The 24,946-nt window shown below is 66.7% G+C and overlaps 4 protein-coding genes across 8 annotated transcripts; 2 read left to right on the top strand and 2 right to left on the bottom strand.

Annotated features, from left to right (window-relative positions):
* Positions 1–4,978: 4,978 nt before the first annotated feature.
* On the bottom strand, positions 4,979–9,553 carry LOC308051171 (transforming growth factor beta-1-induced transcript 1 protein-like; the record flags this gene model as incomplete). Its single annotated transcript, XM_080361501.1, has 11 exons — positions 4,979–5,122; positions 5,355–5,503; positions 6,607–6,688; positions 7,028–7,201; positions 7,648–7,788; positions 7,876–7,960; positions 8,034–8,103; positions 8,226–8,323; positions 8,493–8,524; positions 9,329–9,432; positions 9,541–9,553. 11 exons carry the CDS (start codon positions 9,551–9,553, stop codon positions 4,979–4,981), a joined length of 1,092 nt encoding a protein of 363 aa, XP_080217627.1.
* Positions 9,554–9,898: 345 nt separating this feature from the next.
* LOC308051134 (serine protease 53-like) lies at positions 9,899–17,509 on the bottom strand. Of its 2 annotated transcripts, XM_080361449.1 has the most exons (11): positions 17,404–17,509; positions 16,931–16,990; positions 16,571–16,603; positions 15,777–15,945; positions 14,930–15,234; positions 14,163–14,326; positions 13,364–13,583; positions 12,941–13,097; positions 12,044–12,276; positions 11,298–11,436; positions 9,899–10,939 (listed from the first exon to the last, which is right to left on the bottom strand). In XM_080361449.1, the coding sequence occupies exons 2-11, from the start codon at positions 16,980–16,982 to the stop codon at positions 9,916–9,918; spliced, it is 2,496 nt and encodes an 831-aa protein (XP_080217575.1). In that variant the 5' UTR covers positions 16,983–16,990; positions 17,404–17,509; the 3' UTR covers positions 9,899–9,915. The 2 variants fall into 2 exon arrangements, with proteins under 2 accessions (XP_080217575.1, XP_080217576.1); XM_080361450.1 differs by lacking the exon at positions 12,044–12,276.
* Positions 17,510–17,763: 254 nt separating this feature from the next.
* On the top strand, positions 17,764–19,622 carry LOC308051133 (vitamin K epoxide reductase complex subunit 1-like protein 1). The gene is made up of 3 exons (XM_080361448.1): positions 17,764–17,921; positions 18,677–18,786; positions 19,206–19,622. Exons 1-3 carry the CDS (start codon positions 17,773–17,775, stop codon positions 19,400–19,402), a joined length of 456 nt encoding a protein of 151 aa, XP_080217574.1. The 5' UTR covers positions 17,764–17,772; the 3' UTR covers positions 19,403–19,622.
* Positions 19,623–20,235: 613 nt separating this feature from the next.
* On the top strand, positions 20,236–24,754 carry BCKDK (branched chain keto acid dehydrogenase kinase). Of its 4 annotated transcripts, none has more exons than XM_080361461.1 (12): positions 20,236–20,342; positions 20,930–21,097; positions 21,421–21,489; positions 21,677–21,787; positions 22,150–22,197; positions 22,386–22,505; positions 22,625–22,723; positions 22,803–22,876; positions 22,986–23,114; positions 23,367–23,456; positions 23,771–23,920; positions 24,485–24,754. In XM_080361461.1, the coding sequence occupies exons 2-12, from the start codon at positions 20,933–20,935 to the stop codon at positions 24,627–24,629; spliced, it is 1,200 nt and encodes a 399-aa protein (XP_080217587.1). In that variant the 5' UTR covers positions 20,236–20,342; positions 20,930–20,932; the 3' UTR covers positions 24,630–24,754. The 4 variants fall into 4 exon arrangements, with proteins under 4 accessions (XP_080217587.1, XP_080217588.1, XP_080217586.1 ...); XM_080361462.1 differs by having other exon boundaries at positions 20,241–20,346; positions 21,677–21,784; XM_080361460.1 differs by having other exon boundaries at positions 20,241–20,346.
* The last annotated feature ends 192 nt before the right edge of the window (positions 24,755–24,946 follow it).

The following is a 24,946-nucleotide window of genomic DNA, read 5'->3' as shown; positions in this document are numbered from 1 at the left end:
TCCCTCTTGTCGTGCAGAACGATCTAAAAGGTGAAAAATGTCCCCTCAAAATGTCAGAAAGCGTTTCCCTCACGTCAACCGGTTAATGAGGGCAACGTCTTCTATAACTTCAGCGCAGCATACGTTACCTTGGCAGCTTCTCTTCAAAAGCGAGAAGAGAAAACAGGGACAGGCGTCTGAAAAAAACAAGGCAGAGAACAAAGAGTTTATAAATCCGCTCTTACCTTTTCATCTGATCTCAACAGAGTGATCTCAGCTCCTCACGCCGCGAGGCACCGCTACCGTCCCATCGCTGGTGACAGCTTATTTGGACCCTAATTCTGATTCGGCTATAAATCTCCTATTCATTTCTTAGCCTCTTTGTCACAGTTTCCTGATGGTGGTTGGAGGAGACAGCCACCTGGGATCAGAGACGTGGCTCCTGTATCGGTCTCCGTCCTTTACGTGGCTGGTTTTACAGCCAATTTATTTCCAGTTTCCTGATCGGTGTTTCCCTTTGCAATGCATGGTGGTGACTTTTCAAGCCATTTTGTGCTGCTACTCGAGTAGCTCCTTCTCCATTCAGTGGAACGTTCCGTTTTACCAGCCTGTGAGCCAAGGACATCCCCCCCGCTTTGCCCCACCTCCAGTCCCTATAGAGCTCGTTTTCCTCCGTTAGGTTTCTGTTACGTTAGGCCCAGTCTTGCTGCCTTATGCCGAGGGCTTTCTAAAAGATTCTTGTTCCTCCTGTCAACGGGAAGCAAGAGGAAGAGCAACAGGCACAGAGAGAGAAGGCGAAGGCAGGGAGGGAGGAAAGAGAAAGACAGGAAGGTCGGGCGACAGAGCAGCACGTACAGACACGGAGAGGAAGAGAGCAGCGGGGGCGGCAGAGCAGCACCAACCCCAATCCGAACCCCGCGAGGTAGACGGGGCCGCCCCCGGCGCGAGGTAGACGGGGCCGCCCCCGGCGCGAGGTAGACGGGGCCGCCCCCGGCGCGAGGTAGACGGGGCCGCCCCCGGCGCGAGGTAGACGGGGCCGCCCCCGGCGCGAGGTAGACGGGGCCGCCCCCGGCGCGAGGTAGACGGGGCCGCCCCCGGCGCGAGGTAGACGGGGCCGCCCCCGGCGCGAGGTAGACGGGGCCGCCCCCGGCGCGAGGTAGACGGGGCCGCCCCCGGCGCGAGGTAGACGGGGCCGCCCCCGGCGCGAGGTAGACGGGGCCGCCCCCGGCGCGAGGTAGACGGGGCCGCCCCCGGCGCGAGGTAGACGGGGCCGCCCCCGGCGCGAGGTAGACGGGGCCGCCCCCGGCGCGAGGTAGACGGGGCCGCCCCCGGCGCGAGGTAGACGGGGCCGCCCCCGGCGCGAGGTAGACGGGGCCGCCCCCGGCGCGAGGTAGACGGGGCCGCCCCCGGCGCGAGGTAGACGGGGCCGCCCCCGGCGCGAGGTAGACGGGGCCGCCCCCGGCGCGAGGTAGACGGGGCCGCCCCCGGCGCGAGGTAGACGGGGCCGCCCCCGGCGCGAGGTAGACGGGGCCGCCCCCGGCGCGAGGTAGACGGGGCCGCCCCCGGCGCGAGGTAGACGGGGCCGCCCCCGGCGCGAGGTAGACGGGGCCGCCCCCGGCGCGAGGTAGACGGGGCCGCCCCCGGCGCGAGGTAGACGGGGCCGCCCCCGGCGCGAGGTAGACGGGGCCGCCCCCGGCGCGAGGTAGACGGGGCCGCCCCCGGCGCGAGGTAGACGGGGCCGCCCCCGGCGCGAGGTAGACGGGGCCGCCCCCGGCGCGAGGTAGACGGGGCCGCCCCCGGCGCGAGGTAGACGGGGCCGCCCCCGGCGCGAGGTAGACGGGGCCGCCCCCGGCGCGAGGTAGACGGGGCCGCCCCCGGCGCGAGGTAGACGGGGCCGCCCCCGGCGCGAGGTAGACGGGGCCGCCCCCGGCGCGAGGTAGACGGGGCCGCCCCCGGCGCGAGGTAGACGGGGCCGCCCCCGGCGCGAGGTAGACGGGGCCGCCCCCGGCGCGAGGTAGACGGGGCCGCCCCCGGCGCGAGGTAGACGGGGCCGCCCCCGGCGCGAGGTAGACGGGGCCGCCCCCGGCGCGAGGTAGACGGGGCCGCCCCCGGCGCGAGGTAGACGGGGCCGCCCCCGGCGCGAGGTAGACGGGGCCGCCCCCGGCGCGAGGTAGACGGGGCCGCCCCCGGCGCGAGGTAGACGGGGCCGCCCCCGGCGCGAGGTAGACGGGGCCGCCCCCGGCGCGAGGTAGACGGGGCCGCCCCCGGCGCGAGGTAGACGGGGCCGCCCCCGGCGCGAGGTAGACGGGGCCGCCCCCGGCGCGAGGTAGACGGGGCCGCCCCCGGCGCGAGGTAGACGGGGCCGCCCCCGGCGCGAGGTAGACGGGGCCGCCCCCGGCGCGAGGTAGACGGGGCCGCCCCCGGCGCGAGGTAGACGGGGCCGCCCCCGGCGCGAGGTAGACGGGGCCGCCCCCGGCGCGAGGTAGACGGGGCCGCCCCCGGCGCGAGGTAGACGGGGCCGCCCCCGGCGCGAGGTAGACGGGGCCGCCCCCGGCGCGAGGTAGACGGGGCCGCCCCCGGCGCGAGGTAGACGGGGCCGCCCCCGGCGCGAGGTAGACGGGGCCGCCCCCGGCGCGAGGTAGACGGGGCCGCCCCCGGCGCGAGGTAGACGGGGCCGCCCCCGGCGCGAGGTAGACGGGGCCGCCCCCGGCGCGAGGTAGACGGGGCCGCCCCCGGCGCGAGGTAGACGGGGCCGCCCCCGCCGGCAACACAGAACCTGAAACCAGCTGCCGCTTCAGCCCAGCACTCCGTGCTCACCTGGCCCGAGGAGCTGCGCCACCCATACGCAGCTTTCCTCTTCGCTTCACACCTAGGAAACAGAGAAACGACCAAACTGAGCTAGAGCCACACGGTACAGCTTCCCTCTGGCGCCACGCACCGACCCACCTGCTTACGGCGCGCAGCTCGCCTCCTCCGTCGCTCTTTCGTGCCCAGTTTTCCCTCTGCATCTGAAATCAAGTTATTCAGCAAGTCACCCAGGAGCTCATCAACAGCTTCACCATTCCACCCACCCCTGCCTGCACACCTCCGGGCAGAGCAGCCTGAAAGACACTCTGCCTTATGGTCCTGCTGCTTCCTTTCGAAATGCTAGAACTCTACTTATAGATATGAGATGCTCATTTTAACCCCTGCTAGATAACCAAAGCATCAGCCCTAGCAGGAAAGATTATATCAGCAACTTGTTACATGCCAATACAAACCATAAATTAACACCTCATCTTCATTGCAGTCAGGAATTTCAGGAAAATGCAAAGCACCAGGAATTTATTCAATAAATGAAACCTAGTTACAAACATACCTTCAACTACAGCTGGTACTGAAGCTTTGCTGCGCTCCTGAAGGTCCTGCGTCAAACAGGCATCTCCACTTCTCCAAACACAACTGCCCAGGAAGCTTAAACAGCCCAAAAGCTGCTGACTGCTGAAGGAGCAGCAGACAACCAGCACCCAAGCAGCCCAGGAGCAGCATCAACTCCTGTTCAGGGGCTGGGGCTCAAATACCCTGAGACACACCCACCCCTTCCCACAATCCCCTGGGAAAGGGGAGGGATCAATCACCCCAAGCCCCGCCCACCACCCTTATCAAATCACCTGGACCCTCCCTGGAAATGACAGCACCTGCACTCCTGTCGGGCCCTGTCAGACACTGTTGAATTAATAAATTAGGATTAATTTATCATTAATACTAATGATAAGTCTAACCCTAACACAACCTGAATTCTAACCCTAACCCTAACCTGACCCTGACCATAACGCTGACCAGAACCCTAACATATGTTTAACCATAAGCCTAAACCTCACCATAGCCGTAACCTAAGCCTACCCCTAACGCTAAGTCTAACGCTAAACCAACTCTAGTCCTAACCCTAACTGTAATCCTAACCCTAACCCTAACCCTAACCCTAACCAAACCCGGACACTGACCATAACGCTGACCCTAACCCAAACTTAAGTTTAACCATAACCCTAAACCTCAACCTAAACCTAACCTAGGCCTAATCCTAATGCTAACTCTAACCCTGAAACAACCCAAATCCTACCCCTAACCCTAACCCTAACCCTAAACCTAACCCGAACCCTAACCCTAACCCTGACCCGAACCCTTACCCTAAGCATAACCTGACCCTGACCCTGACCATAATGCTGACCAGAACCCTAACATATGTTTAACTATAAGCCTAAACCTCACCATAGCCGTAATCTAAGCCTTACACTAACGCTAAGTCTAACGCTAAACCAACTCTAATCCTAACCCTAACTGTAATCCTAACCCTAGCCCTAACCCTAACCCTAACCAAACCCGGACCCTGACCATAACCCTGACCCTAACCCAAACTTAAGTTTAACCATAAGCCTAAACCTCAACCTAACCCTAACGTAGGCCTAATCCTAATGCTAAATCTAAGCTTAAAACAACCTGAATCCTACTCCTACCCCTACCCCTAACCCTAACCCTATCCCGAACCCTAACCCTAACCTGACCCTGACCCTGACCGTAATGCTCACCAGAACCCTAACATATGTTGAACCATAAGCCTAAACCTCACCATAGCCGTAACCTAAGCCTAAGCCTAACGCTAAGTCTAATGCTAAACCAACTCTAATCCTAACCCTAACTATAATCCTAACCCTAACCCTAACCCTAACGCATAGGGCCCCCAGGTCTCCCTCCCATAGGGACAGATTCACATCTTGCGAGAGGGGCAACAAGAAACAGGTGACCAAGAAACTGACCAGCTGTGTAGAACATCCCATTCACGTGAATACTTCATACGAAAGTGGGAGATCACGAGGATCTCGTCCTCTTGGCCCCTTTTCGTCCCTTCAACCCAACCATAACACAACCCTGACCCCCCGACTGTTATTTTGGGATCACCCTGTGATGTGAGGCACCAAAACCCCCCAAAAACAGATTTCAAATCCCGTCACTTTGGGGTGTTTTATTGTCCATGTTCAGCCGCGGGGACCCCGGGACCCGTCGCTGGGGACACCGGGGACACCGGGGACACGCGGCGGTGCCGCTCGCAGACGGGGCGCCCGTTGTCCTCGAAGAAGGTGCCGCGGGGGAAGGGGGAGGCGCATACCTGGGGACAGGGGGACATTGGGGACACGGGGACAGGGGATGTGGGACACCAGGGATGGGGACACACGGGGAACGTGGGGACACCAGGGACCACAGGGGTGATGGGGACATGGGGACACCAGGGACACCAAGGACCAGGAGACACGGGCCGGGGGGACCCCAGTGACACAGAGATGCAGGGACACGGGTGGGGGTGTCCCGGGGGACACGGGTGGGGGTCCCCAGGGTGTCACCTGGCAGACGAAGCACCGCGGGTGCCACAGCCCCCCCATGGCGGCCACGAAGTCGGTGACGACGGGACCCGAGCAGCCCGGGCAGCGCGGGGAGAACAGGAGCGAGAAGTCGCGGGGACAGAAGGGACGGCCGTCCTGCTCCACGAACCCTGCGGGCACCGTGGGGACACCGTGGGGACACCACGGGGACACCACGGGGACATCAGCGGGGTGGGGCGTCATGGGGACATCGTGGGATCAATGGGGACACCACGGGGACACCACGGGGACATCAGCGGGGTGGGGCGTCATGGGGACATCGTGGGATCAATGGGGACACCATGGGGACATCATGGGGACATCGTGGGATCAATGGGGACACCATGGGGACATCACAAGGGCATCATAGGGACGGCACAGGGCCATGGGGATGGGGGGACCGGGGGACATGGGGACGGGGGGGGCAGGGGGATGGGGGGACATCAAGGGGACGGGGGGACATGGGGACATGGGGACAGAGGGACAGGGGGATAGGAGGACGAGGGGACAGGGGGATGGAGGGACAGGGGGACGGGGAGATGGGGGGACGGGGGGACAGGGGGACGGAGGGGCAGGGGGATGTGGGAACATGGGGACAGGGGGACGGGGGGACATGAGGACAGGGGGACGGGGGAACGGGGGGACAGAAGGACAGGGGGACGTGGGACATGGTGACAGGGAGACATGGGCAATCCCTAACATCCTGTGGTTCTGTGATGGGGACATGGGGACAGGGGAATGGGGGGACATGGGGACATGGGGTCATGGGGACAGGGGGACAGGGGGACATGGGGACAGGGGGACATGGGCAATCCCTAACATTCTGTGGTTCTGTGATGGGGACATGGGGACAGGGAGACTGGGGGACTGGGGGATGGGGGGACAGGGGGACATGGGGACAGGGGGACATGGGGACAGGGGGACATGGGGACAGGGGGGGACAGGGGGACGGGGGGACTAGGGGATGGGGGGACAGGAGGACATGGGGACATGGGGACATGGGCAATCCCTAACATCCTGTGGTTCTGTGATGGGGACATGGGGACAGGGGAATGGGGGGACAGAAGGACGGGGGGACAGGGGGACAGGGGTACATGGGCAATCCCTGACATCCTGTGATTCTGTGATGGGGACATGGGGACAGGGGAACGGGGGGACAGGGGGACTGGGGGACATGGGGATGGGGGGACATGGAGACAGGGGGACAAGGGGACATGGGGACAGGGCCACCCACCCTGGTCCCCCAGGGGTTTCCCGCAGTGGGCGCAGCAGAAGTGCTGCGGGTGCCACGTGTGTCCCAGCGCCGTCACCACCTCCTGGGGACACGGGGACGTGGGGACGTCACCGCGGGAGCTCCCGCCACCCCCGTGTCCCCACGCGGCCTCCCGTGACCCCCATGTCCCCCGTAAGGTCCCATGTCCCCCCACATCCCACCATGTCCCTCCCTGCCCCCCCATATCCCCCTAGAAGTTCCCATGTCCCCTCCTGCCCCCCACATCTCCCCATGACCCCCCATAAGGTCCCATGTCCCCCCATAAGATCCCATATCCCCCCCAACCTCCATGTCCCCCCACATCCCCCCATGTCCCCCACAAGGTCCCACGTCCCTCCATGTCCCCTCATGTCCCCACGATCCCCCGTGTCCCCATTGTCACCTGCAGCACGGGCTGGTGGCACTGGGCGCATTTAGGGGCAAAGAGGCGTCCGTAGTCGGGGGGGCAATAGGGGACCCCCCCCCGCTCCAGAAACGGGGACCCCCCCAGGGCCCCCCCGCAATGGCCACACACCAAATGTTCGGGGTGCCAGAGGCGCCCCAAAGCCACCAGAGCCTGGGGGGGACATTAGGGACACCCTCCAGTTGGGGGACACCCCCACTTGGAGGGGGCACCAAAGGACCCCCCCATTTTTGGGGTTCAATGAGGGACCATCCCCATCTTGGTCCCATTGAAGGGTCCTCCAAAGAAGCCCCAACTTTGGGGTTCCCCGCAAGACCCCTCCCCACAACACTGGGGGTTCCCCACCAGCCCCCTCATTTTGGGGTCCACCAAGTGTCCCCCACATGCTGAGGTACACAAACACCCCCCACACTTCGGCGTTCACCAAAAGACCCCCCCATTTTGGGGGTTCAATGAAGAGCCATCCCCATCTTGGCCCCATTGAAGGTACCTCCAAAGAAGCCCCAACTTTGGGGTTCCCCACACAAACCCCCAACTTTTGGGGGTCTCCCCCACCTTTGGGTTCCCCCCCCGCCCCAGGGGGGCCCCCACAAACCTACCTTGCCCACGATTGGCCGCCGACAACCCCCACAAACCCCCTTGTCCTGCGTGGGGACTCCGCGACTGGCCAGGTCCTGCTCCAACGTCACCAGAAGCTCCTCAAGGTTCCCCCCGCTGGGACCCCCCATTTTTTGGGGGGGCTGGGGGGGGAAACGACCCCAAAAGAAACTTATGGGGGGGAGGGGTCATGTGGGGGGGGAAACACCCCAAAACCCCCTGGGACTTACGGGGGGGTGAAGGTTGAAGTCGGCGAGTGAGGCCATCAAACGGTCCAGCTCCTGCATGGCCGATGAGGGGGGCGCCCCCAAATTTCTACGGGGCATGGGGGGAGTTTTGGGGTGAAAACGGCGGGTTTGGGGGGGTCGGGGGGTGGGGAGGTACTCACTGCGCCCCAGATTTGGAGGGAGGTGGGAGCTCTGGGGTCTTCGTGGGGGAGACGTGGGGCTCGAGTTCAGCTGGAGGGAGATTTGGGGCGATTAGGGAGTGATTGGGGGGTGATTTTGAAGGGTTCGGGGGTGATTTGGGGGGATTTCAGGTCCGATTTTGGGGTGATGGGGGAGGTTTCGGGGTCCGGTACCTGCGGGTCCCCCCTGGGTGCCGTCCAGGTCCTGCAGGAGGCGCTCGAGCTGCCCCAGGGTGGGCGGGGCCCGGGGGGGGCGGGGCCTCCACACCGAGCTGGGGGAGGGGACACGGCCCCATGGCCCCAATGGCCCCGTGTCCCCATTGTCCCCATATCCCCATTGTTCCCAAAATCCCCATGTCCCCATTATCCCCATTGTCCCATTATCTCTATTATCCCCGTTGTCCCCATTGTCCCCCAATGTCCCCATGTCCCCCCCCAGACCTGTAAAGCTGCTCCGTGTCCCCCCCTGGCACCTGGGGACAGAAACATTGGGGGATTAAATGGGGACATGAGACATCGTCACCCCCCAGTGCCCCCAATGTCCCCAGTGTCCCCAACGTCCCCAGTGTCCCCAATGTCTCCCAGTGCTCCCAGTGCTCCCAATGTCCCCAGTGTCCCCAACGTCCCCCAGTGCTCCCAGTGCCTCCAATGTCCCCAGTGTCCCCCAGTGCTCCCAGTGACCCCTGTGCCCCCAATGTCCCCACTGTCCCCAATGTCCCTCAGTGCTCCCAGTGTCCCCCAGTGCTCCCAGTGTCCCCTGTGCCCCCAATGTCCCCCAGTGCCTCCAATGTCCCCAGTGTCCCCTAGTGCTCCCAGTGCCCCCAATGTCCCCAGTGTCTCCAGTGTCCCCCAGTGCTCCCAGTGCCTCCAATGTCCCCAGTGTCCCCCAGTGCTCCCAGTGTCCCCTGTGCCCCCAATGTCCTCACTGTCCCCAATGTCCCTCAGTGCTCCCAGTGTCCCCCAGTGCTCCCAGTGTCCCCCAGTGCCCCCAATGTCCCCCAGTGCCTCCAATGTCCCCAGTGTCCCCCAGTGCTCCCAGTGCCCCCAATGTCCCCAGTGTCTCCAGTGTCCCCCAGTGCTCCCAGTGCCTCCAATGTCCCCAGTGTCTCCAGTGTCCCCCAGTGCTCCCAGTGTCCCCAATGTCCCCCAGTGCTCCCAGTGCCTCCAATGTCCCCAGTGTCCCCCAGTGCTCCCAGTGTCCCCAGTGCCCCCAATGTCCCCAATGTCCCCCAGTGCCTCCAATGTCCCCAGTGTCCCCCAGTGTCCCCATCGCTCACATGACCGTAGGGGAGTGGTGGTCGGGGTGGGGGGATGTCCCCGCCGGGGGGGGAGGGGGGGCGCGCCAGCCGTGACGTCATCTCCAGGTCAGCCAATAGGGCGTCTGGGGAGGGGGTGTGAGGGGACTCAGGAGTTCAGGAGGGACCCAGGCGTCCAGGTGTCCCCCCCCCCGCCCAGGACCGACGGACGGACAGACGGACGCAGTCCTTACCCAGGTCCTCCATGGCTGGGACGGGGTGTGGCCCCCCCGGTGACGTCACTGCACGCGGGCCCCTTGGTGGCCTTGTATGGAAGCAGCCAGACGCCGGGACCCCCCCGGACGCCTGGGTCCCAACCCGGAACCGGCCGGATGCGGGGAGGGGCCTGAACGCCTGGGTCCCTCCCGAATTCCTGGGTCCCCCCCAAAACTCCTGGGTCCCCTCACGAACTCCGGGACTCCGAGGGCTGGAAACCCCAAAAATGGGGCTGGAACCCCCCCCAAAGTGGGGCTGGAAACCCCCCCAAAACGGGGCTGGAAACCCCCCAGGAGTGTGGCGCAGGGGGTGGGAACCCCAAGAAGAGGCAGTGACTCTGCTCACCCCCCAATTTATTGCTCAGAACCCCCCCCCCAAAAATGGGGGTCAGGCCTGGACGAAGCATTCCCGGACACCGGGGTCCCCCCCGGACACCTGGGTCCCCTCCCGGACGCCTGGGTCCTCCCAGGATTCAGGGTCCCCCCAAGTGTCAGGGTCCTCGGGGAGCTGGGCCTGGCGCCAGGTGTCAGGGTCCCCCCGGACGCCTGGGTCCTCCAGGACCCCAGGGTCCCCTGTGGTTTCGGGGTGCTCCCGGATGCCTGGGTCCCCTGTGGGGTGGGGTTTTCCCCGGACACCTGGGTCCTCACTGGCTTTGGGGTGCTCCAGGACACCTGGGTCCCCCCAGACGCCTGGGTCCCCTGTAGCATTGGGGTGCTCCAGGAGGCCTGGGTCCCCCCGGACGCCTGGGTCCCCCCGGACGCCTGGGTCCTCAGTGATCCCGGGGTCCCCTGTAGCATTGGGGTGCTCCAGGAGGCCGGGGTCCCCCCGGATGCCTGGATCCCCCCGGACGCCTGGGTCCTCAGTGATCCCGGGGTCCCCCGTAGCATTCGGGTGCTCCAGGAGGCCTGGGTCCCCCCGCACGCCTGGGTCCCCTGTAGCATTGGGGTGCTCCCGGACACCTGGGTCCTCAGTGGTCCTGGGGTGCTCTGTGATTTCAGGGTCCCCCCGGACTCCTGAGTCCCCTGTAGTATTGGTGTTCTCCCGGACGCCTGGGTCCCGCGTGGTCCCAGGGCTCTCCCGGACGCCTGGGTCCCCCATTGTTGGGGTGTCCCCCCAGTCTCCAGGCTCCTCCCAGCTGTCGGGGTCCCCCCAGATGTCGGGGTCCCCCTCGTCCTCCTCTTCCTCCTCTTCCTCGCGGGGGTCGGGGGGGGTCTGGCTGAAATAGGCCTCCCGGGTGACCCCCAGAATCCAGCGCTCGTATTGGGGGGCGGCCGTGAACTTGGGGGGGCCCTGGGCCCCGCAGCCCCCCCCGCCGGCCACCCCCAGCAGGAACCAGACCCCCCGCTCCAGGCAGAACAGGGGGGACCCCGGCGGCGCCTGCGGGGACACCCCAAAGTCAGGGCCATGGCGGGGGGGGGACACCCCAAAAGCGGGGATGGAGTGTCCCGGGGTCACCCCCCCCAAAGGGAGACACCCCGAGGGACCCCAAAACATCCCCAAAGGGACCCCAGAAAGGGACAGGAGGACACCAAGGGACCCCAAAAAGGACCCCAACCCACCCAAAAGGGACCCCAGAATGACACATGGGGACTCCAAAATGGGACCCTAAAACCCCCAAAAAGGGATCTGGGGACCCCAAAAGGGATGTTTGGGACCCCCCAAAGGACCCCAAAGGGACATGGAGACCCCAACCCCCCCCAAAGGGACATGGGGACCCCGGGAGGCCGTGTGGGACCTGGCAGGCGCTGTCGCTTTCGGGGCCGGTGACACAGACGGTGTCAGGGGGGGGCGGGGCCCCTCGGGGTCCCCAGCGTCCCCGCAGGATTCGGCCATTGTCACCTCCACGCTGAGCAGCTGCTCGGGGACCCACGGGCCTGGGGGGACACGGGACATGGGGACGGGGGGACATGGGGACGGGGGGACATGGGGACGGGGGGACATGGGGAGGTGAGGATATGGGGGGACATGGGGACAGGGGACATGGGGACGGGGGGGACAAAGGGAGGTGGGGATATGGGGGGACATGGGGACATGGGGGACAAAGGGAGGTGGGGATATGGGGGGACACGGGACAGGGGACATGGGGACGGGGGGGACATAGGGAGGTGGGGATATGGGGGGACACGGGGACACAGGGACATGGGGATGTGGGAGGACACGGGGACACAGGCACATAGGGATCATGGGGATTTGGGGGGACACGGGGGTTATGGGGGGACATGTGGGGACATGGGGATGTCACCGGGGGGGGACACAAGAGCTGGCAACACCAGGGATGGAGGTGACACTGCAACTGGCGACACCAAGGTTGGGGACATCAGGGCCAAGAGTGACACCAGGGTTGGAGACAACAAGGATGGAGGGGACACCAGAAATGGGGACACCAGGGACAATGGGGACACCAGGGACAATGGGGACACCAGGGACAATGGGGACACTGGGGTGACAGGGGGTGACAGGGGCCGCCCCGGCGCCACTGACCGCGCGTCCCCAGGAGGGTCCAGCAGCGCGTCCCCGGGGGCGGCCGGTGGTCCCCGTAGGGCAGGCAGAGCGGGCGCAGGCTCCTCCCGAGCTGCAGGGGGCGCTGCAGCCGCAGCAGCGCCACGTCGTGGCCCTGCCCGGTGCCCACGAACGCCCCGTGGAGCTGCAGCCGCGACCCCGCGTGGGCGGCACCGCCCGCGGACACCACGCGCCAGCCCTGCGGGTCCTGAGCCCTGCGGGAAACGGGCCTCACCGGACGCCGGGGTCCCTCCCGGACGCCGGGGTCCCCTCCTGAACTCCTGGGTCCCTCCCGGACGCCTGGATCCCCTCCTGAACTCCTGGGTCCCTCCCAGATACCTGGGTCCCCTCCTGAACTCATGGGTCCCCCCCAGACGCCTGGGTCCCTCCCGGACGCCTGGGTCCCCTCCTGAACGCCTGGGTCCCCTCCTGAACGCCTGGGTCCCCTCCTGAACGCCTGGGTCCCTCCCGGATGCCTGGGTCCCCTCCTGAACTCCTGGGTCCCTCCCGGATGCCTGGGTCCCCTCCTGAACTCATGGGTCCTCTCCCGAACTCATGGGTCCCTCCTGAACGCCTGGGTCCCCTCCTGAACTCATGGGCCCCCCGGATGCCTGGGTCCCTCCCGGACGCCTGGGTCCCCTCCTGAACTCCTCCCGGACGCCTGGGTCCCTCCCGGACGCCTGGGTCCCCTCCCGGACGCCTGGGTCCCCTCCCGGACGCCTGGGTCCCCTCCTGAACTCCTCCCGGACGCCTGGGTCCCCTCCCGGACGCGTGGGTCCCCTCCCGGACGTGGGGCGCTGTGGGTGGGTTTCGTGGCTCCCCCCCGCCCCAGGGGGTGTCCGTGGGCGCTGTGGGGTGGGGGTCCCGGGGCTCACTCACCCGATGAAGCACTGGGCGGCCGTGAGCACCCACCGCTCGGCCACCAACGCCCCCCCGCAGCGCGGCTGCCCCTCCAGCAGCAGCGCCACCGCCCAGGGCCAGGCCGGCCGCGGCGGGAACGGGGGCGACAGGGGGGGCCCCCCCTGCATCCCGCAGCCTGGGGGGGAAACGGGGTCACACAGGGCGTCTGGGTCCCCCAACAAACACCTGGGTCCCCCCCCGAGCTCCTGGGTGTCCCCCCGAACCCCTGGGTGCCCCCCCTGTACTCCTGGGTGCCCTCCCGAACTCCTGGGTGCCCCCCTGAACTCCTGGGTGCCCCCCTGAACTCCTGGGTCCCTCCCTGAACTCCTGGGTCCCCTCCCGGACTCCTGGGTCCCCTCCCGGACTCCTGGGTCCCCCCCGGTTCAGGGCTCCCCAGCTCACCCAGGCACAGCCCGTCCTCCAGCCCAGCAGGGGGCGCCTCCCTGGGGCTGGGCGGGAAGGCGGCGGGCGGGAGGTGGCGCCGCAGCCACCGCGCGTGGGCCGGGAGCCCCGTGGCTACAGCCGGACCCCCCGCGCGGGCACAGCCCGCCGAGAACGACAGCACCCCGGCCTGGATCCACCGACCGCCGGACAGACACACAACCGGGCCCCCCGAGTCCGCCTGAGGGGACACAGCCACAGAGACACCATAGAGACACCACGGAGACACTATAGAGCGTCTACAAGCCCCATAGAGACACCAAGGAGACACTCTAGAGCGTCTACAAGCCCCATAGAGACACCATAGAGCATCTACGGGTACTATAGAGACACTCAAAGGCACCATGGAGACCCAAACAGACATCACATACAGACCCACAGACATAAAACAGGCCCCCCCCGAGTCTGCCTGGGGGGTACAGAGCACCTATAGACACCTATAAAGCCCTGTGTATCCATATAGAGCTCTATAGAGCCCCATAGACCAGCCCCAGTGCCCCCAAGTCCGCCTGGGACACCCATAGGGCCCATAGCCCCCCCATGGATTCTGTAGGGGACTCTGCATTCTACAGGATCTGTAGGTGACCCTATGGATTCTATGGCATCTATAGGGTGTTCTGTAGGTCCCTGACAGGCCCCATGCCCCTCCTGTCTGCCCACACACACCAGCGCCCCCGAACCCCCATAACCCCCACACCCCCCGTATCCCTATGGGAGGTTTCCCAGGGTCTATAGGGTGTATAGGTGGTTCTATAGGTACCTGGCAGGCTCCGTGGCCCTCGGTGCCGCCCGCGCACACCATGCCGCGCCGCGCCGGCCGCTCCAGCTCGCGCCGCCGCAGGGTCCCGTGCAGACAGTTACAGGTCGGGGGGCTCAGCAGGGACAGCGCCACCTGCTGGAGGGGGGACCCCGCGGGCAGGGACACTGCAGGGGACAGGGGACATGAGGCAGGGGACAATGGGGACAATGGGATATGGGATAATGGGGACAATGGGGCAGGGGACATGGGGCGGAGGACATGGGGGACAATGCGATATGGGATAATGGGGACAATGGGGCAGGGGACATGGGGACAGGGGGACAATGAGGACAATGGGGATGGGGGAAAATGGGACAATGGGGTCAATGGGACAGGGAGACATGAGGACAATGGGGACAATGGGATATGGGGACAATGGGATATGGGGACAATGGGATAATAGGGACAGGGGGACAGGGGGACAGGGGGACAATGAAGACAATGGGGACGGGGGAAAATGGGACAGTGGGGTCAATGGGACAGGGGACAATGGGGACCATGGGGACAGGGGGACATGAGGACAATGGGGACAATGGGATAATGGGGATGGGGGGACATGGTGACAATGGGTAATAGGGACAGGGGGACATGGGGACGGGGGAAAATGGGACAATGGGGACAATGGAGACAATGAGACAATGGGACAGGGGACAATGGGATAATGGGAACAATGGGCCATGGGGGCCATGTTCCCCCCAAGAGGACCCAGGCGTCCGGGTCCCCCTCACCGTTCTCGGCCACGTGTCCCCAGCCGGTGACCCAGCAGGTGGCGCCGTACGGGAGGGCGTGGCCGGGGCGGGGCAGGCACACGGGGGCCACGCCCGAGCCCGGCCCCGCCCACAGCGGCTCGGCCAATCGCAGCAGGGCCAGGTCGTGACCGCCAGCCACGCCCCGGAAACCAGGGTGAACCAAGATGGCCGACAGCGCCCGCTGCTGCCCGCTGACCTCATCGCTGACGTCATCGCCATCGGCCAATCGGAGCTGCCCGGCCACCACCTGCCACGCCCGCAGCTCCGCCCGGGGGCCTGAGGGGCTGGGGGGGGACAGGGGGACAATGGGGGAGGGGAGGACGAGGAGGGACGGGGTGACAATGGGGGTCTGGGTGGTTCTAGGGGGCTTGGGGGGGTCTAACAGGGGTCTACGTGGCCCAATAAGATTTTAGGTGGCCCAGTAGGGTTCTGGGTGGTCCAACCAGGTTCTAGGTCTCCCAACTAGGTTCTAGGTCTCCCAAGGGGGTTCCAAGTGGTTCCAGGGGGTTCAAGGGATCCCGGTGATGCTCTAGGTAGCCCAATAAGGTCCCAGGTGGCCCAAAGAGGGTCTGGTGGCCCAAAGAGGTTCTAGGGAGTCCAACGGGGATCTGGGTGGCCCAAGGGGGCTCTAGGGAGCCCAATAACATTATAGGTGGCCCAGTGATGCTCTAGGGGGCCCAATGACATTATAGGTGGCCCAGTGATGCTCTAAGGGGCCCAATGACATTATAGGTGGCCCAGTGATGCTCTAGGTGGCCCAGAGGGGTTCCCAGGCTCTCCCAAGGCCCCAGGGGGTCCCCAGCCCCCCCTAAGCCCCCAGACTCACCCTATGAAGCAGTGAGCGGCCGACAGGACCCATTGTGGGGCCACCAGCGTCCCCCCGCAGAAGTGCTGCCCCCGCAGCTGCAGACTCACCTGCCACGGCCACTGCCCGGCCCTGGCGGCCGAGCCCCCGACCACGCGGCCCCGCTCGCGCTGCCGCCCGCACTCCAGCCCTGCCAACAACGCGCCCGCACGCCTGGGTCCACCCCCCAGGACACCTGGGTCCCCCCGGGACACCTGGGCTCCCCTCCCCAGACGCATGGGTCCCCTTAGGGGAGGGTCCCCCGGACTCCTGGGTTCCCCCCACACACATGGGTCCATCCCCCCCAGAAACCTAGGTCCCCCCCAGGACACCTGGGTTCCCCTCCCCGGACGCCTGGGTCCCTCTCCCCGGACGCCTGGGTCCCTCTCCCCGGACGCCTGGGTCCCCTTCTGGACGCCTCGGTCCCCTTAGCGGAGGGTCCCCCCCGCACGCCTGGGTCCATCCCCCCCCCGGATGCCTGGGTCCCTTTGGAGAGGGTCCCCCGGATGCCTGGGTCCGTTGTTCCTCCTCCTCCCATTTCAACTGTCCCGGGGGTTGTTGCGACAGCAGGAAGGGGGTTGCGACAGCGGGGGGCGGGATGGGGGTCCCTCCCGGACGCCTGGGTCCCCTCCCGAACTCCTGGGTCCCCCCGGACTCTTGGGTCCCTCTCCCACACTCCTGGGTCCCCCTGGACTCCTGGGTCCCCCCGGAATGGCTGTGGGAGGAGCCAAGGGGCTGCTCATGAATATGCAGAGTCTCATTTGCATGTTTCTCACCTGGGGGAACCTCCCCAGCTGGAATTTCAGCGTCTGTGGGCAAAAATGACCCATAAAAACGGCGGTGGCAGAACCTGGGACCCCCCCGCCGCTCCCCAGCGAGGAACCCAGGAGTCCGGGAAGGGACCCAGAAGTCCGGGAAGGGACCCAGGCGTCCGGGAAGGGACCCAGGCGTCCAGGGTTCATTTTTGGGGGCGATGACCTCAGGATTTTGGGGGGTGGTGACGCCATTGCCCCTTCCGGTCTGACTGGTCCAGCGGGCACTTCACCCGGACGCCTGGGTCCCTTCCGGCGCCGGACGCCTGGGTCCCCTGGGGGGTCACCCGTGTGTCCCCCCCCCCCCGTGTCCCCCCCACTCACGGAGCAGCAGCAGCAGCAGGAGGGCGGGGCCGGGGGGGGCGGGGCTCCGCATGGGGGGTCCTGGGGGGGAACACAAGGGGGTGGGGGTCAATGGGGGTCTGGGGGGGGTCCCTGTGGGTCTAAGGGGGGTGAGTCTGGGGGTCTTTGAGAGTCTGGGGGTACATGGGGGGTCTCTGGGGGGGGAATCTGGGGGTCTGTGGGGGGTCATTGGGGGTCTATGTGGGTCTGGGGGTACATGGGGGGTCTCGGATGGGGGAATCTGGGGGTCTATGTGGGTCTGGGGGTACATGGGCGGTCTCTGGGGGGGTCCCTGTGGGTCTGTGGGGGGTCATTGGGGGTCTATGTGGGTCTAGGGGTACATGGGAGGTCCCTGTTGGTCTAAGGGGGGTCTGGAGGGTCCTTGCAAATCTGAGGGGAGTCCAGAGCCGTCCTGGGGTGCCTGGGGGGGTCTCTGTGGGGGTCCCTGTGGGTACCTGTGTGTCCCTGTCCGTGTGTCCCCGTCCGTGTGTCCCGGTGTCGCTGTCGCCGCCTCCTCTGCCCAGCCCGGGCCCCGCGGCCGCTTTTGAACCCCCGGGCCCCGCCCGGACGCCTGGGTCCCTTTTTTGCGGGCTCCCCCCTCAGCGCGCACTACAGTTCCCAGCAGCCCCCGCGTCAGGGCGGGGCGCGGCGGCCGGCCAATCAACGTGCGGGCCGCCTCAGCGCGGGTGGGAGGGGCGGCGGGCGCACTGGCCAATCAGCGCGCGGGGCGCCTCAGCGCAGGCGGGGCGGTGGGAGGAGCGGCGGGAGGTTTGGCCCAATGGGCGGGCGCGGCGGGGCGGGGCGGACCAATGGGGAGGGCGGCGATGGCGGCGCGCGCGGCGGTGTGCCTGGCTGGGCTGGCGCTGTCGCTGTACGCGCTGCACGTGGAGCGGGAGCACGCGCGGGACCCCGGCTACCGCGCCGCGTGCGACCTGGCGCCCGCCGTGTCCTGCACGCGCGTGTTCGGCTCCCGGTAACCGGGAAAGGGGGCGGGGGGGGAGGGGGGGGGAGGGAAGGCGGGGGCGGGAGCCGGCGCGCGGGTAAACAGCGCCACGCGGCGCGGGGGGCGGGGCTTTGGCGGCGGCCAATGGCGCGCGGCCGAGCGGGGGGGCGAGACTTCGCGGCGGCCAATGGCGGGAGGGCTTTGGGCGCTAAGGGGGCGGGGCTTGGCTCGCGGGGGCGGTGGGCGGGGCTTGGGGCGGGGTGAGACGCCACAGCAGCGCTATGTACGGACATGGAGGGCGTGGCCATGCGCCCCGCATCGGCGTGGGGGGGCGTGGTCACACCATGTATGGGTATGGTGGCCGTGTCTCGGCAGGTGGGGGCGTGGTCACACTCTATGTATGGGCATGGTGGGCGTGTCTCGGCAGCTAGGGGCGTGCTCACACTCAATGGATGGGTATGGTGGGCGTGTCTCGGCAGGTGGGGGCGTGGTCACACTCTATGTATGGGCATGGTGGGCGTGTCTCGGCAGCTAGGGGCGTGGTCACACTCAATGGATGGGTATGGTGGGCGTGTCTCGGCAGGCGGGGGCGTGGTCACACCATGTATGGCCATGGTGGCCGTGTCTCGGCAGGTGGGGGCGTGGTCACACTCTATGTATGGGCATGGTGGGCGTGTCTCGGCAGGCGGGGGCGTGGTCACACTATATGGGCATGGTGGGCGTGTCTCGGCAGGTGGGGGCGTGGTCACACTCAATGTATGGGCATGGTGGGCGTGTCTCTGCAGGTGGGGGCGTGGCCTCGGGCTGGTGCAGCCGCTGCTGGGTCCCGACAGCGTCGCCAACGTTCCCAACGGCGCCATCGGGGTCGCGTTCTACCTGCTGCAGGGGCTGCTGGGTACGGGCCCTGGGGGCGCTGGAGGGCACTGGGAGCACTGGAGGGCACTGGGTGGGCACTGGGAACACTAGAGGGCACTGGGCGGGCACTGGGAACACTGGAGGGCACTGGGTGGGCACTGGAGGGCACTGGGATGGCACTGGGAGCACTGGAGGGCACTGGGAGGGCACTGGAGGGCACTGGGATGGCACTGGGAACACTGGAGGGCACTGGAAACACTGGGGACACAGGGGGACCCTGTCAACCCATCTCAGAGACACTGGGGGGGGACACTGGGGACCCCTTGGGGACACTGCGGGGGGCACTGGGGACACTGCGGGGAGCACTGGGGACACTGCGGGGGGCACTGGGGACACTGTGGGGGGCACTGGGGACCCCTTGGGGACCCCGTGGGGTCACCAGTGCTGCCGTGTCCCCAGGGCCGGCGCGCGGGCACGCGGTGACGCTGGTGCTGCTGGCGACGTCGGCGGCGTCGCTGGCGGCGTCGCTGTGGCTGGCGGGGGTGCTGGTGCTGGCGCTGCGCGACCTGTGCCTGGTGTGCCTGGGCACCTACGTGCTCAACGGGCTCCTGCTCGTCCTCAACGTGAAGCGGCTGCGGAAACACAAAACCGCCTGAAATCCACCCAAAACTGGGGGGGGGGGTCACCTCACCCTGGTCCCAAATAAAACAGGGGGTATCACCTCATCCCCAAAAAACACGGTGGTGTCGCCTCCTGTGTGACCAACGGGGTCCCAACCTGCGGCTGCAAAAGCACAAAACGCACAGGATTGAACCCAAAATTCAGGGGTGGGGTCACCTGATCCCCCCCCAAAACATGGGGGGGTCACCTCACCACGGTCCCAAATAAAACAGGGGGTGTCACCCCATCCCCAAAAAACACACGGTGGTGTCGCCTCTGGTGTGACCAACAGGGTCCCAACCTGCGGCGGCTGCAAAAGCACAAAACGCACAGGATTGGACTCAAAATTCAGGGGTGGGGTCACCTGATCCCCCCCCAAAACGTGGGAGGGTCACCTCACCCCCGTCCCAAATAAAACAGGGGGGGTCACCTCGTCCCGAACAAGGCAGGTTCACCGTGGGGTGTCGTGTGTGTCACCCCCGCCCAGGGGGGCGCTGGGGGGACCCCAGGAAAGGGACCCAGGCATCCGGGACCCCTCAGGACGGGACCCAGGAGGGCGGGGACCCCCCCGTTCCCGCCCCCCAAAACAGACCCAGGCGTCTGGGGGGTCCCCAGGTCTTGGGAACCCCCACCTGAGGGGGAACAGGTGACGTGGGGACCCCACGAGGGGACACGGGTGACGTGGGGACCCCGACATCCACGGGTTCCCCCTCGGGACTCCATTTCCCGCCCTTCACAAGATGGCGGCGGCTCCTCCCCCTGCCGCGCGCCGTTCCCGCCCTTTCCGGTCACGCGCCGTTCCCGCCCTCTCGGGGAGGGACGAACCATTTTGGGAGGGGGGGAGGAACAGGAACCGTTTTGAGGGGAAGCGAGCGGACAGGACCACTCTGAGGAGAATCCCGGGGGGGGACGCGTCCCGGACGCCTGGGTCCGCCGGTGGGTGAGTCGTGGGGGGCGCCCGGACGCCTGGGTCCCTTGTTTTGGAGGGAGAGGGACACGACACACGAGGACTGAGGGGACGAGGGGGGACCCGGCCGGCTAGCTCCCCCTGAGGGGACAAGGAGGGGCCGAGACGGCCGGGCTCCTGTGGGCCCGGACTCCTGGGTCCCCCTGAGGGGACAAGGGGGGGCCCGAACTCCTGGGTCCCTTGGGGGGCGTGGGGGCCCGGACTCCTGGGTCCCTTTTCGTGGGGGCTGGAAAGGGGGCCCGGACTCCTGGGTCCTTTTTTGTGGGGGCGGGAAAGGGAGCCCGAACTCCTGGGTCCCTTTTCGTGGGGGCGGGAAAGGCGGCCCGAACTCCTGGGTCCCTTTGCGGGGCGTGGGGCCCGAACTCCTGGGTCCCTTGTGTGTGTAGGAGGGTTGTGAGTCCCTGTGGGTCCCCGTGTCCCCCCCCGCCATGAGGGGACCCCGGCGTCCGGGAGGGACCCCGGCGTCCGGGAGGGACCCCGGAGTTCGGGAGGGACCCCGGAGTTCGGGAGGGACCCCGGAGTTCGGGAGGGACCCAGGCGTCCGGTTCCCCCCCAGGCGATGCTGCGGCGGGTCCTGGGGGGCTGCCGGGGGGCCCCCGTGCCCCCCCGCGCCCCCTCCCGCGCCGCCGCCGACCAGCCCCCCCCGGCCGACCTGGCCCGCGAGCGCTCCAAGGCCGTCACCTCCTTCTACCACCAGCCCGCCATCGACGCCGCCGCAGAGAAGGTAGGGGGACGCGAAAATGGGGGGGGGGGGACCCGAAAATGGGGGGGACCCAGGCGTCCGGGAGGGGTAGACCCAGGTGTCCGGGAGGGGACCCAGGCGTTCGGGGGGAAGCTCCTTATTGGCAGGACTGGGTGTCCTGGGGTTCTCGGGGGACCCAGGCGTCCGGGGGGGGACCCAAGCGTCCGGGGGGGACCCAGGCGTCTGAGGAGAAGCTCCTTATTGGCAGGACTGGGTGTCCTGGGGTTCTCAGGGGACCCAGGTGTCCGGGAGGGGACCCAGGCGTCCGGGTGACGTCCCCCCGCTGTGTCCCCCCCCCAATGCAGCCCTCGGTGCGCCTGACTCCAACCACCATGCTGTACTCGGGGCGCTCGCAGGACGGGAGCCACATCCTGGTGAGTGGGGGGGACCCCAACATTGGGGGGGACCCAGGTGTCCGGGAGGGACCCAAGCGTCCGGGTGGGCGGGTCTCTGAGAACAGGGGGAACCTCCCCGTGGCTTTGAGGTCCCGTGTGGGTTTTGGTGGACCCCGGTGTCCCCCCTGAGGGACCCAGGCGTCCTGCTGTGCCCCCCGCCTTGCAGAAAAGCGCGCGGTACCTGCAGCAGGAGCTGCCGGTTCGAATCGCCCACCGCATCCAGGGCTTCCGCGGGCTGCCCTTCATCATCGGCTGCAACCCCACCATCCTGCACGTGGTGAGGGGGGACCCAGGCGTCCGGGGGACCCAGGAGTCCGGGGGGAACCCAGGAGGATGGGGGGGGCGGGACTAAAGTTTCAGGTTATGGGGGTGTGGGGGGGAGGAAAGAATGGGACACTGAGGTGAGTGGGGAATGGATTAGAGGTGACACCAAGGGAAATGGGGGGACCTGGGTAGACCTGGGGGGACCCAGGAGTTCGGGGGGGGACCCAGGAGTTCGGGGGGGGACCCAGGAGTTCGGGAGGGGGACCCAGGAGTTCGGGGAAGACCCAGGAGTTTGGGGAGGGACCCAGGAGTTCGGGGAAGACCCAGGGACCCAGGCGTCCGGGTGCTGACATTTCCCCCCCTCCTCCCCCCCAGCACGAGCTGTACATCCGCGCCTTCCAAAAACTGAGCGAGTTCCCGAGGGTGAGTGTCACGCGGTGTCCCCGTGTCACCCTGACCTTGTCACTCTGTCCACATGTCACCCTTGTCCCCGCCTGCCCCGTCCTCACGTCACTCCCGTGTCCCTGTCCCGTGGGGCGGGGGTGTCACCGGCTGTCCCCATGTCCCCGGGGTGTCCCCACGGTGTCCCCACGGTGTCCCCGTGTCCCCAGATCCAGGGCACAGCGGACGAGGCGCGGTTCTGCGCGCTGCTGCGGGAGCTGCTGGACGATCACAAGGACGTGGTGACGCTGTTGGCCGAGGGGCTGAGGGAGTGCAGGAGACACATCCGGGTACGCCTGGGTCCCCTCCCGGACTCCTGGGTCCCCTCCCGGACTCCTGGGTCCCCTCCTGGACTCCTGGGTCCCCTCCCGGACTCCTGGGTCCCTCCCGAACTCCTGGGTCCCCGCAGGACGAGCAGCTGCTGCGGCCGTTCCTGGACCAGACGCTGACGTCGCGGTTGGGGATGCGCATGTTGGCCGCTCATCACCTGGCTCTGCACGAGGACAAGGTTCCCTATACACCCTATAGATCCCATAGGTCCTATAGGGCCTCCCCCTCACCCCCTATATCCCCCTATATCCCCCCAGCCCGACTTTGTGGGCATCATCTGCACCCGCCTGTCGCCCAAGAAGCTCATCGAGAAGTGGGTCGACTTTGCCCGGTGAGGCGCCTATAGATGTATATAGGGGGGCTGTGGGGAGCCTGGGTGTCCCTATGGGGCTGTAGGGGCTTCTGTGCGTGTTCCCGGGCGTGCCTATGGCTTCCTATAGGCGCCTGTGCGAGCACCAGTACGGAAACGCCCCCCGCGTGCGCATCAACGGACACGTGGCCGCGCGGTTCCCATACATCCCGCTGCCCCTGGACTACGTGCTGCCCGAGCTGCTCAAGAACGCCATGAGGTGCGGGACCTATGGAGGATGTAGGGGCGTACCGAGGGTTATAGGGGGTACAGGGTTTATAGGGGCTATAGGTTCCCAGCTGTCCCGCTGCCCCTGGACTACCTGAGCTGCTCAAGAGGTATAGGGGCTGGAGAGGGATGGGGGCTATAGGGCACTGGGAGGTGTACAGGGGCATATAGGGGACTGGGCGGGGGGGGATAAGGGCCCATAGGGGTGTGTGGGTCTATAGAGTGTGTGGGTCCCTGTTCCCAGGGCCACCATGGAGTGCCACCTGGACACCCCCTACAACGTCCCCGACATCGTGGTGACCATCGCCAACAACGACATCGACCTCGTCATCCGGTACGGACGGACACACGGACACGCGGGGCACAGGGGTCCCCGGGGACGGTCCCCACGGCCGCGTGTTCCCCGTGTTCCCCCCGGTCTCCCGTGTCCCCACGTTGGTGTCCCCACGTTGGTGTCCCCACGTTGGTGTCCACGTCCCCATGCGTTTGTCCCGTGTCCCCACGTTGGTGTCCCCACGTTGGTGTCCACGTCCCCACGCGTTTGTCCCGTGTCCCCACGTGGGTGTCCCCACGTGGGTGTCCCCACGTGTTTCTCCCGTGTCCCCACGTGGGTGTCCACGTCTCCACGCGTGTGTCCCGTGTCCCCAGGATCTCGGACCGCGGCGGGGGGATCCCGCACGAGCTGCTAGACAAGGTGACCCAGTACCACTTCAGCACGGCCGAGAGCAGCGCCCAGGACCCCCGCCTGGGGGGGCCCTTCCGCCGGCTCATGGACCTCAGCAACAGCCCCATGCACGGGTAGGGACGCGGGGTGACCCACGGGGTGCTGTGTGACCCACGGGGTGCTGTGAGCTCAGCAACAGCCCCATGCACGGGTAGGGACGCGGGGTGACCCACGGGGTGCTGTGTGACCCACGGGGTGCTGTGAGCTCAGCAACAGCCCCATGCACGGGTAGGGACGCGGGGTGACCTGTGGGGTGTGACCCACGGGGTGCTGTGAGCTCAGCAACAGCCCCATGCACGGGTAGGGACGCAGGGGGACCCACGGGGTGCTGTGTGACCCACGGGGTGCTGTGTGACCCACGGGGTGCTGTGAGCTCAGCAACAGCCCCACGCACGGGTAGGGACACAAGGGGTGACACGGGGTGGGGGTGACACGTGGGGTGGTAAAACTGACGGGTGTAACCGAGGGGGTGTAACATCTCAGGGTGTGAGCCGTGGGCTGGTGACACCCGCAGGGTGGTGACCTGGGGGAGACCCAGTGCTGACCAGGGGTGTTTGACCCACGGGGTGGTGACACCGTGGTGACCCGGGGGGTGGTGTGACCCACGGGGTGTGACCCACGGGGCATTTCCCACGCAGGTTCGGGTTCGGGCTGCCCACGTCCCGCGCCTACGCCGAGTACCTGGGGGGGTCCCTGGCGCTGCAGTCGCTGCAGGGGGTGGGCACCGACGTGTACCTGCGGCTGCGGCACATCGACGGCAAGGCCGAGAGCTTCCGCATCTAGGGCTGGACCCACAGCCCCCGCAGACCCCCGGCGGCACCGCGGAGCTGAGCGCGGGCCTGCGGAACCCGGCCCGGGGGCGCCGGGCGTCGTGGAGAACCCGCCGGTGCGTCTTGGTCAACGTGGAGATCAGGATGGACCTGAGAACATCCCCATGTTGGACGTTGGTCACCGTGGACCTGGAGAACATCCTTGTGGTGGACGTTGGTCACCATGGACCTGGAGAACATCCTCATGTTGGACACTGCTCACCATGGACCTGGAGAACATCCTTGTGGTGGACGTTGGTCACCGTGGACCTGGAGAACATCCTTGTGGTG

The sequence above is a fragment of the Nesoenas mayeri genome, assembly GCF_963082525.1.
Source record: "Nesoenas mayeri genome assembly, chromosome: 32".
Classification (NCBI taxonomy): Eukaryota; Metazoa; Chordata; class Aves; order Columbiformes; family Columbidae; genus Nesoenas; species Nesoenas mayeri.
The sequence above is the reverse complement of the archived record's forward strand: the minus strand, read 5'-3'. Positions and strand labels throughout refer to the sequence as shown.

Excerpts from the sequence above, each read along its gene's own strand:
- LOC308051134 (XM_080361449.1), bottom strand. The coding sequence starts at position 16,982 with ATGCGGAGCCCCGCCCCCCCCGGCCCCGCCCTCCTGCTGCTGCTGCTG. Across the intron at positions 16,604-16,930 it reads CCTGCTGCTGCTGCTGCTCC|ACGCTGAAATTCCAGCTGGG; the intron begins GTGAGTGGGGGG and ends TTTTGCCCACAG. Across the intron at positions 12,277-12,940 it reads GCCGCCCAGTGCTTCATCGG|GGCTCAGGACCCGCAGGGCT; the intron begins GTGAGTGAGCCC and ends CGTTTCCCGCAG.
- LOC308051133 (XM_080361448.1), top strand. The coding sequence starts at position 17,773 with ATGGCGGCGCGCGCGGCGGTGTGCCTGGCTGGGCTGGCGCTGTCGCTG. Across the intron at positions 17,922-18,676 it reads ACGCGCGTGTTCGGCTCCCG|GTGGGGGCGTGGCCTCGGGC; the intron begins GTAACCGGGAAA and ends GTGTCTCTGCAG. Across the intron at positions 18,787-19,205 it reads CCTGCTGCAGGGGCTGCTGG|GGCCGGCGCGCGGGCACGCG; the intron begins GTACGGGCCCTG and ends CCGTGTCCCCAG.
- BCKDK (XM_080361461.1), top strand. The coding sequence starts at position 20,933 with ATGCTGCGGCGGGTCCTGGGGGGCTGCCGGGGGGCCCCCGTGCCCCCC. Across the intron at positions 22,198-22,385 it reads AACTGAGCGAGTTCCCGAGG|ATCCAGGGCACAGCGGACGA; the intron begins GTGAGTGTCACG and ends CCGTGTCCCCAG. Across the intron at positions 23,115-23,366 it reads CTGCTCAAGAACGCCATGAG|GGCCACCATGGAGTGCCACC; the intron begins GTGCGGGACCTA and ends CCCTGTTCCCAG.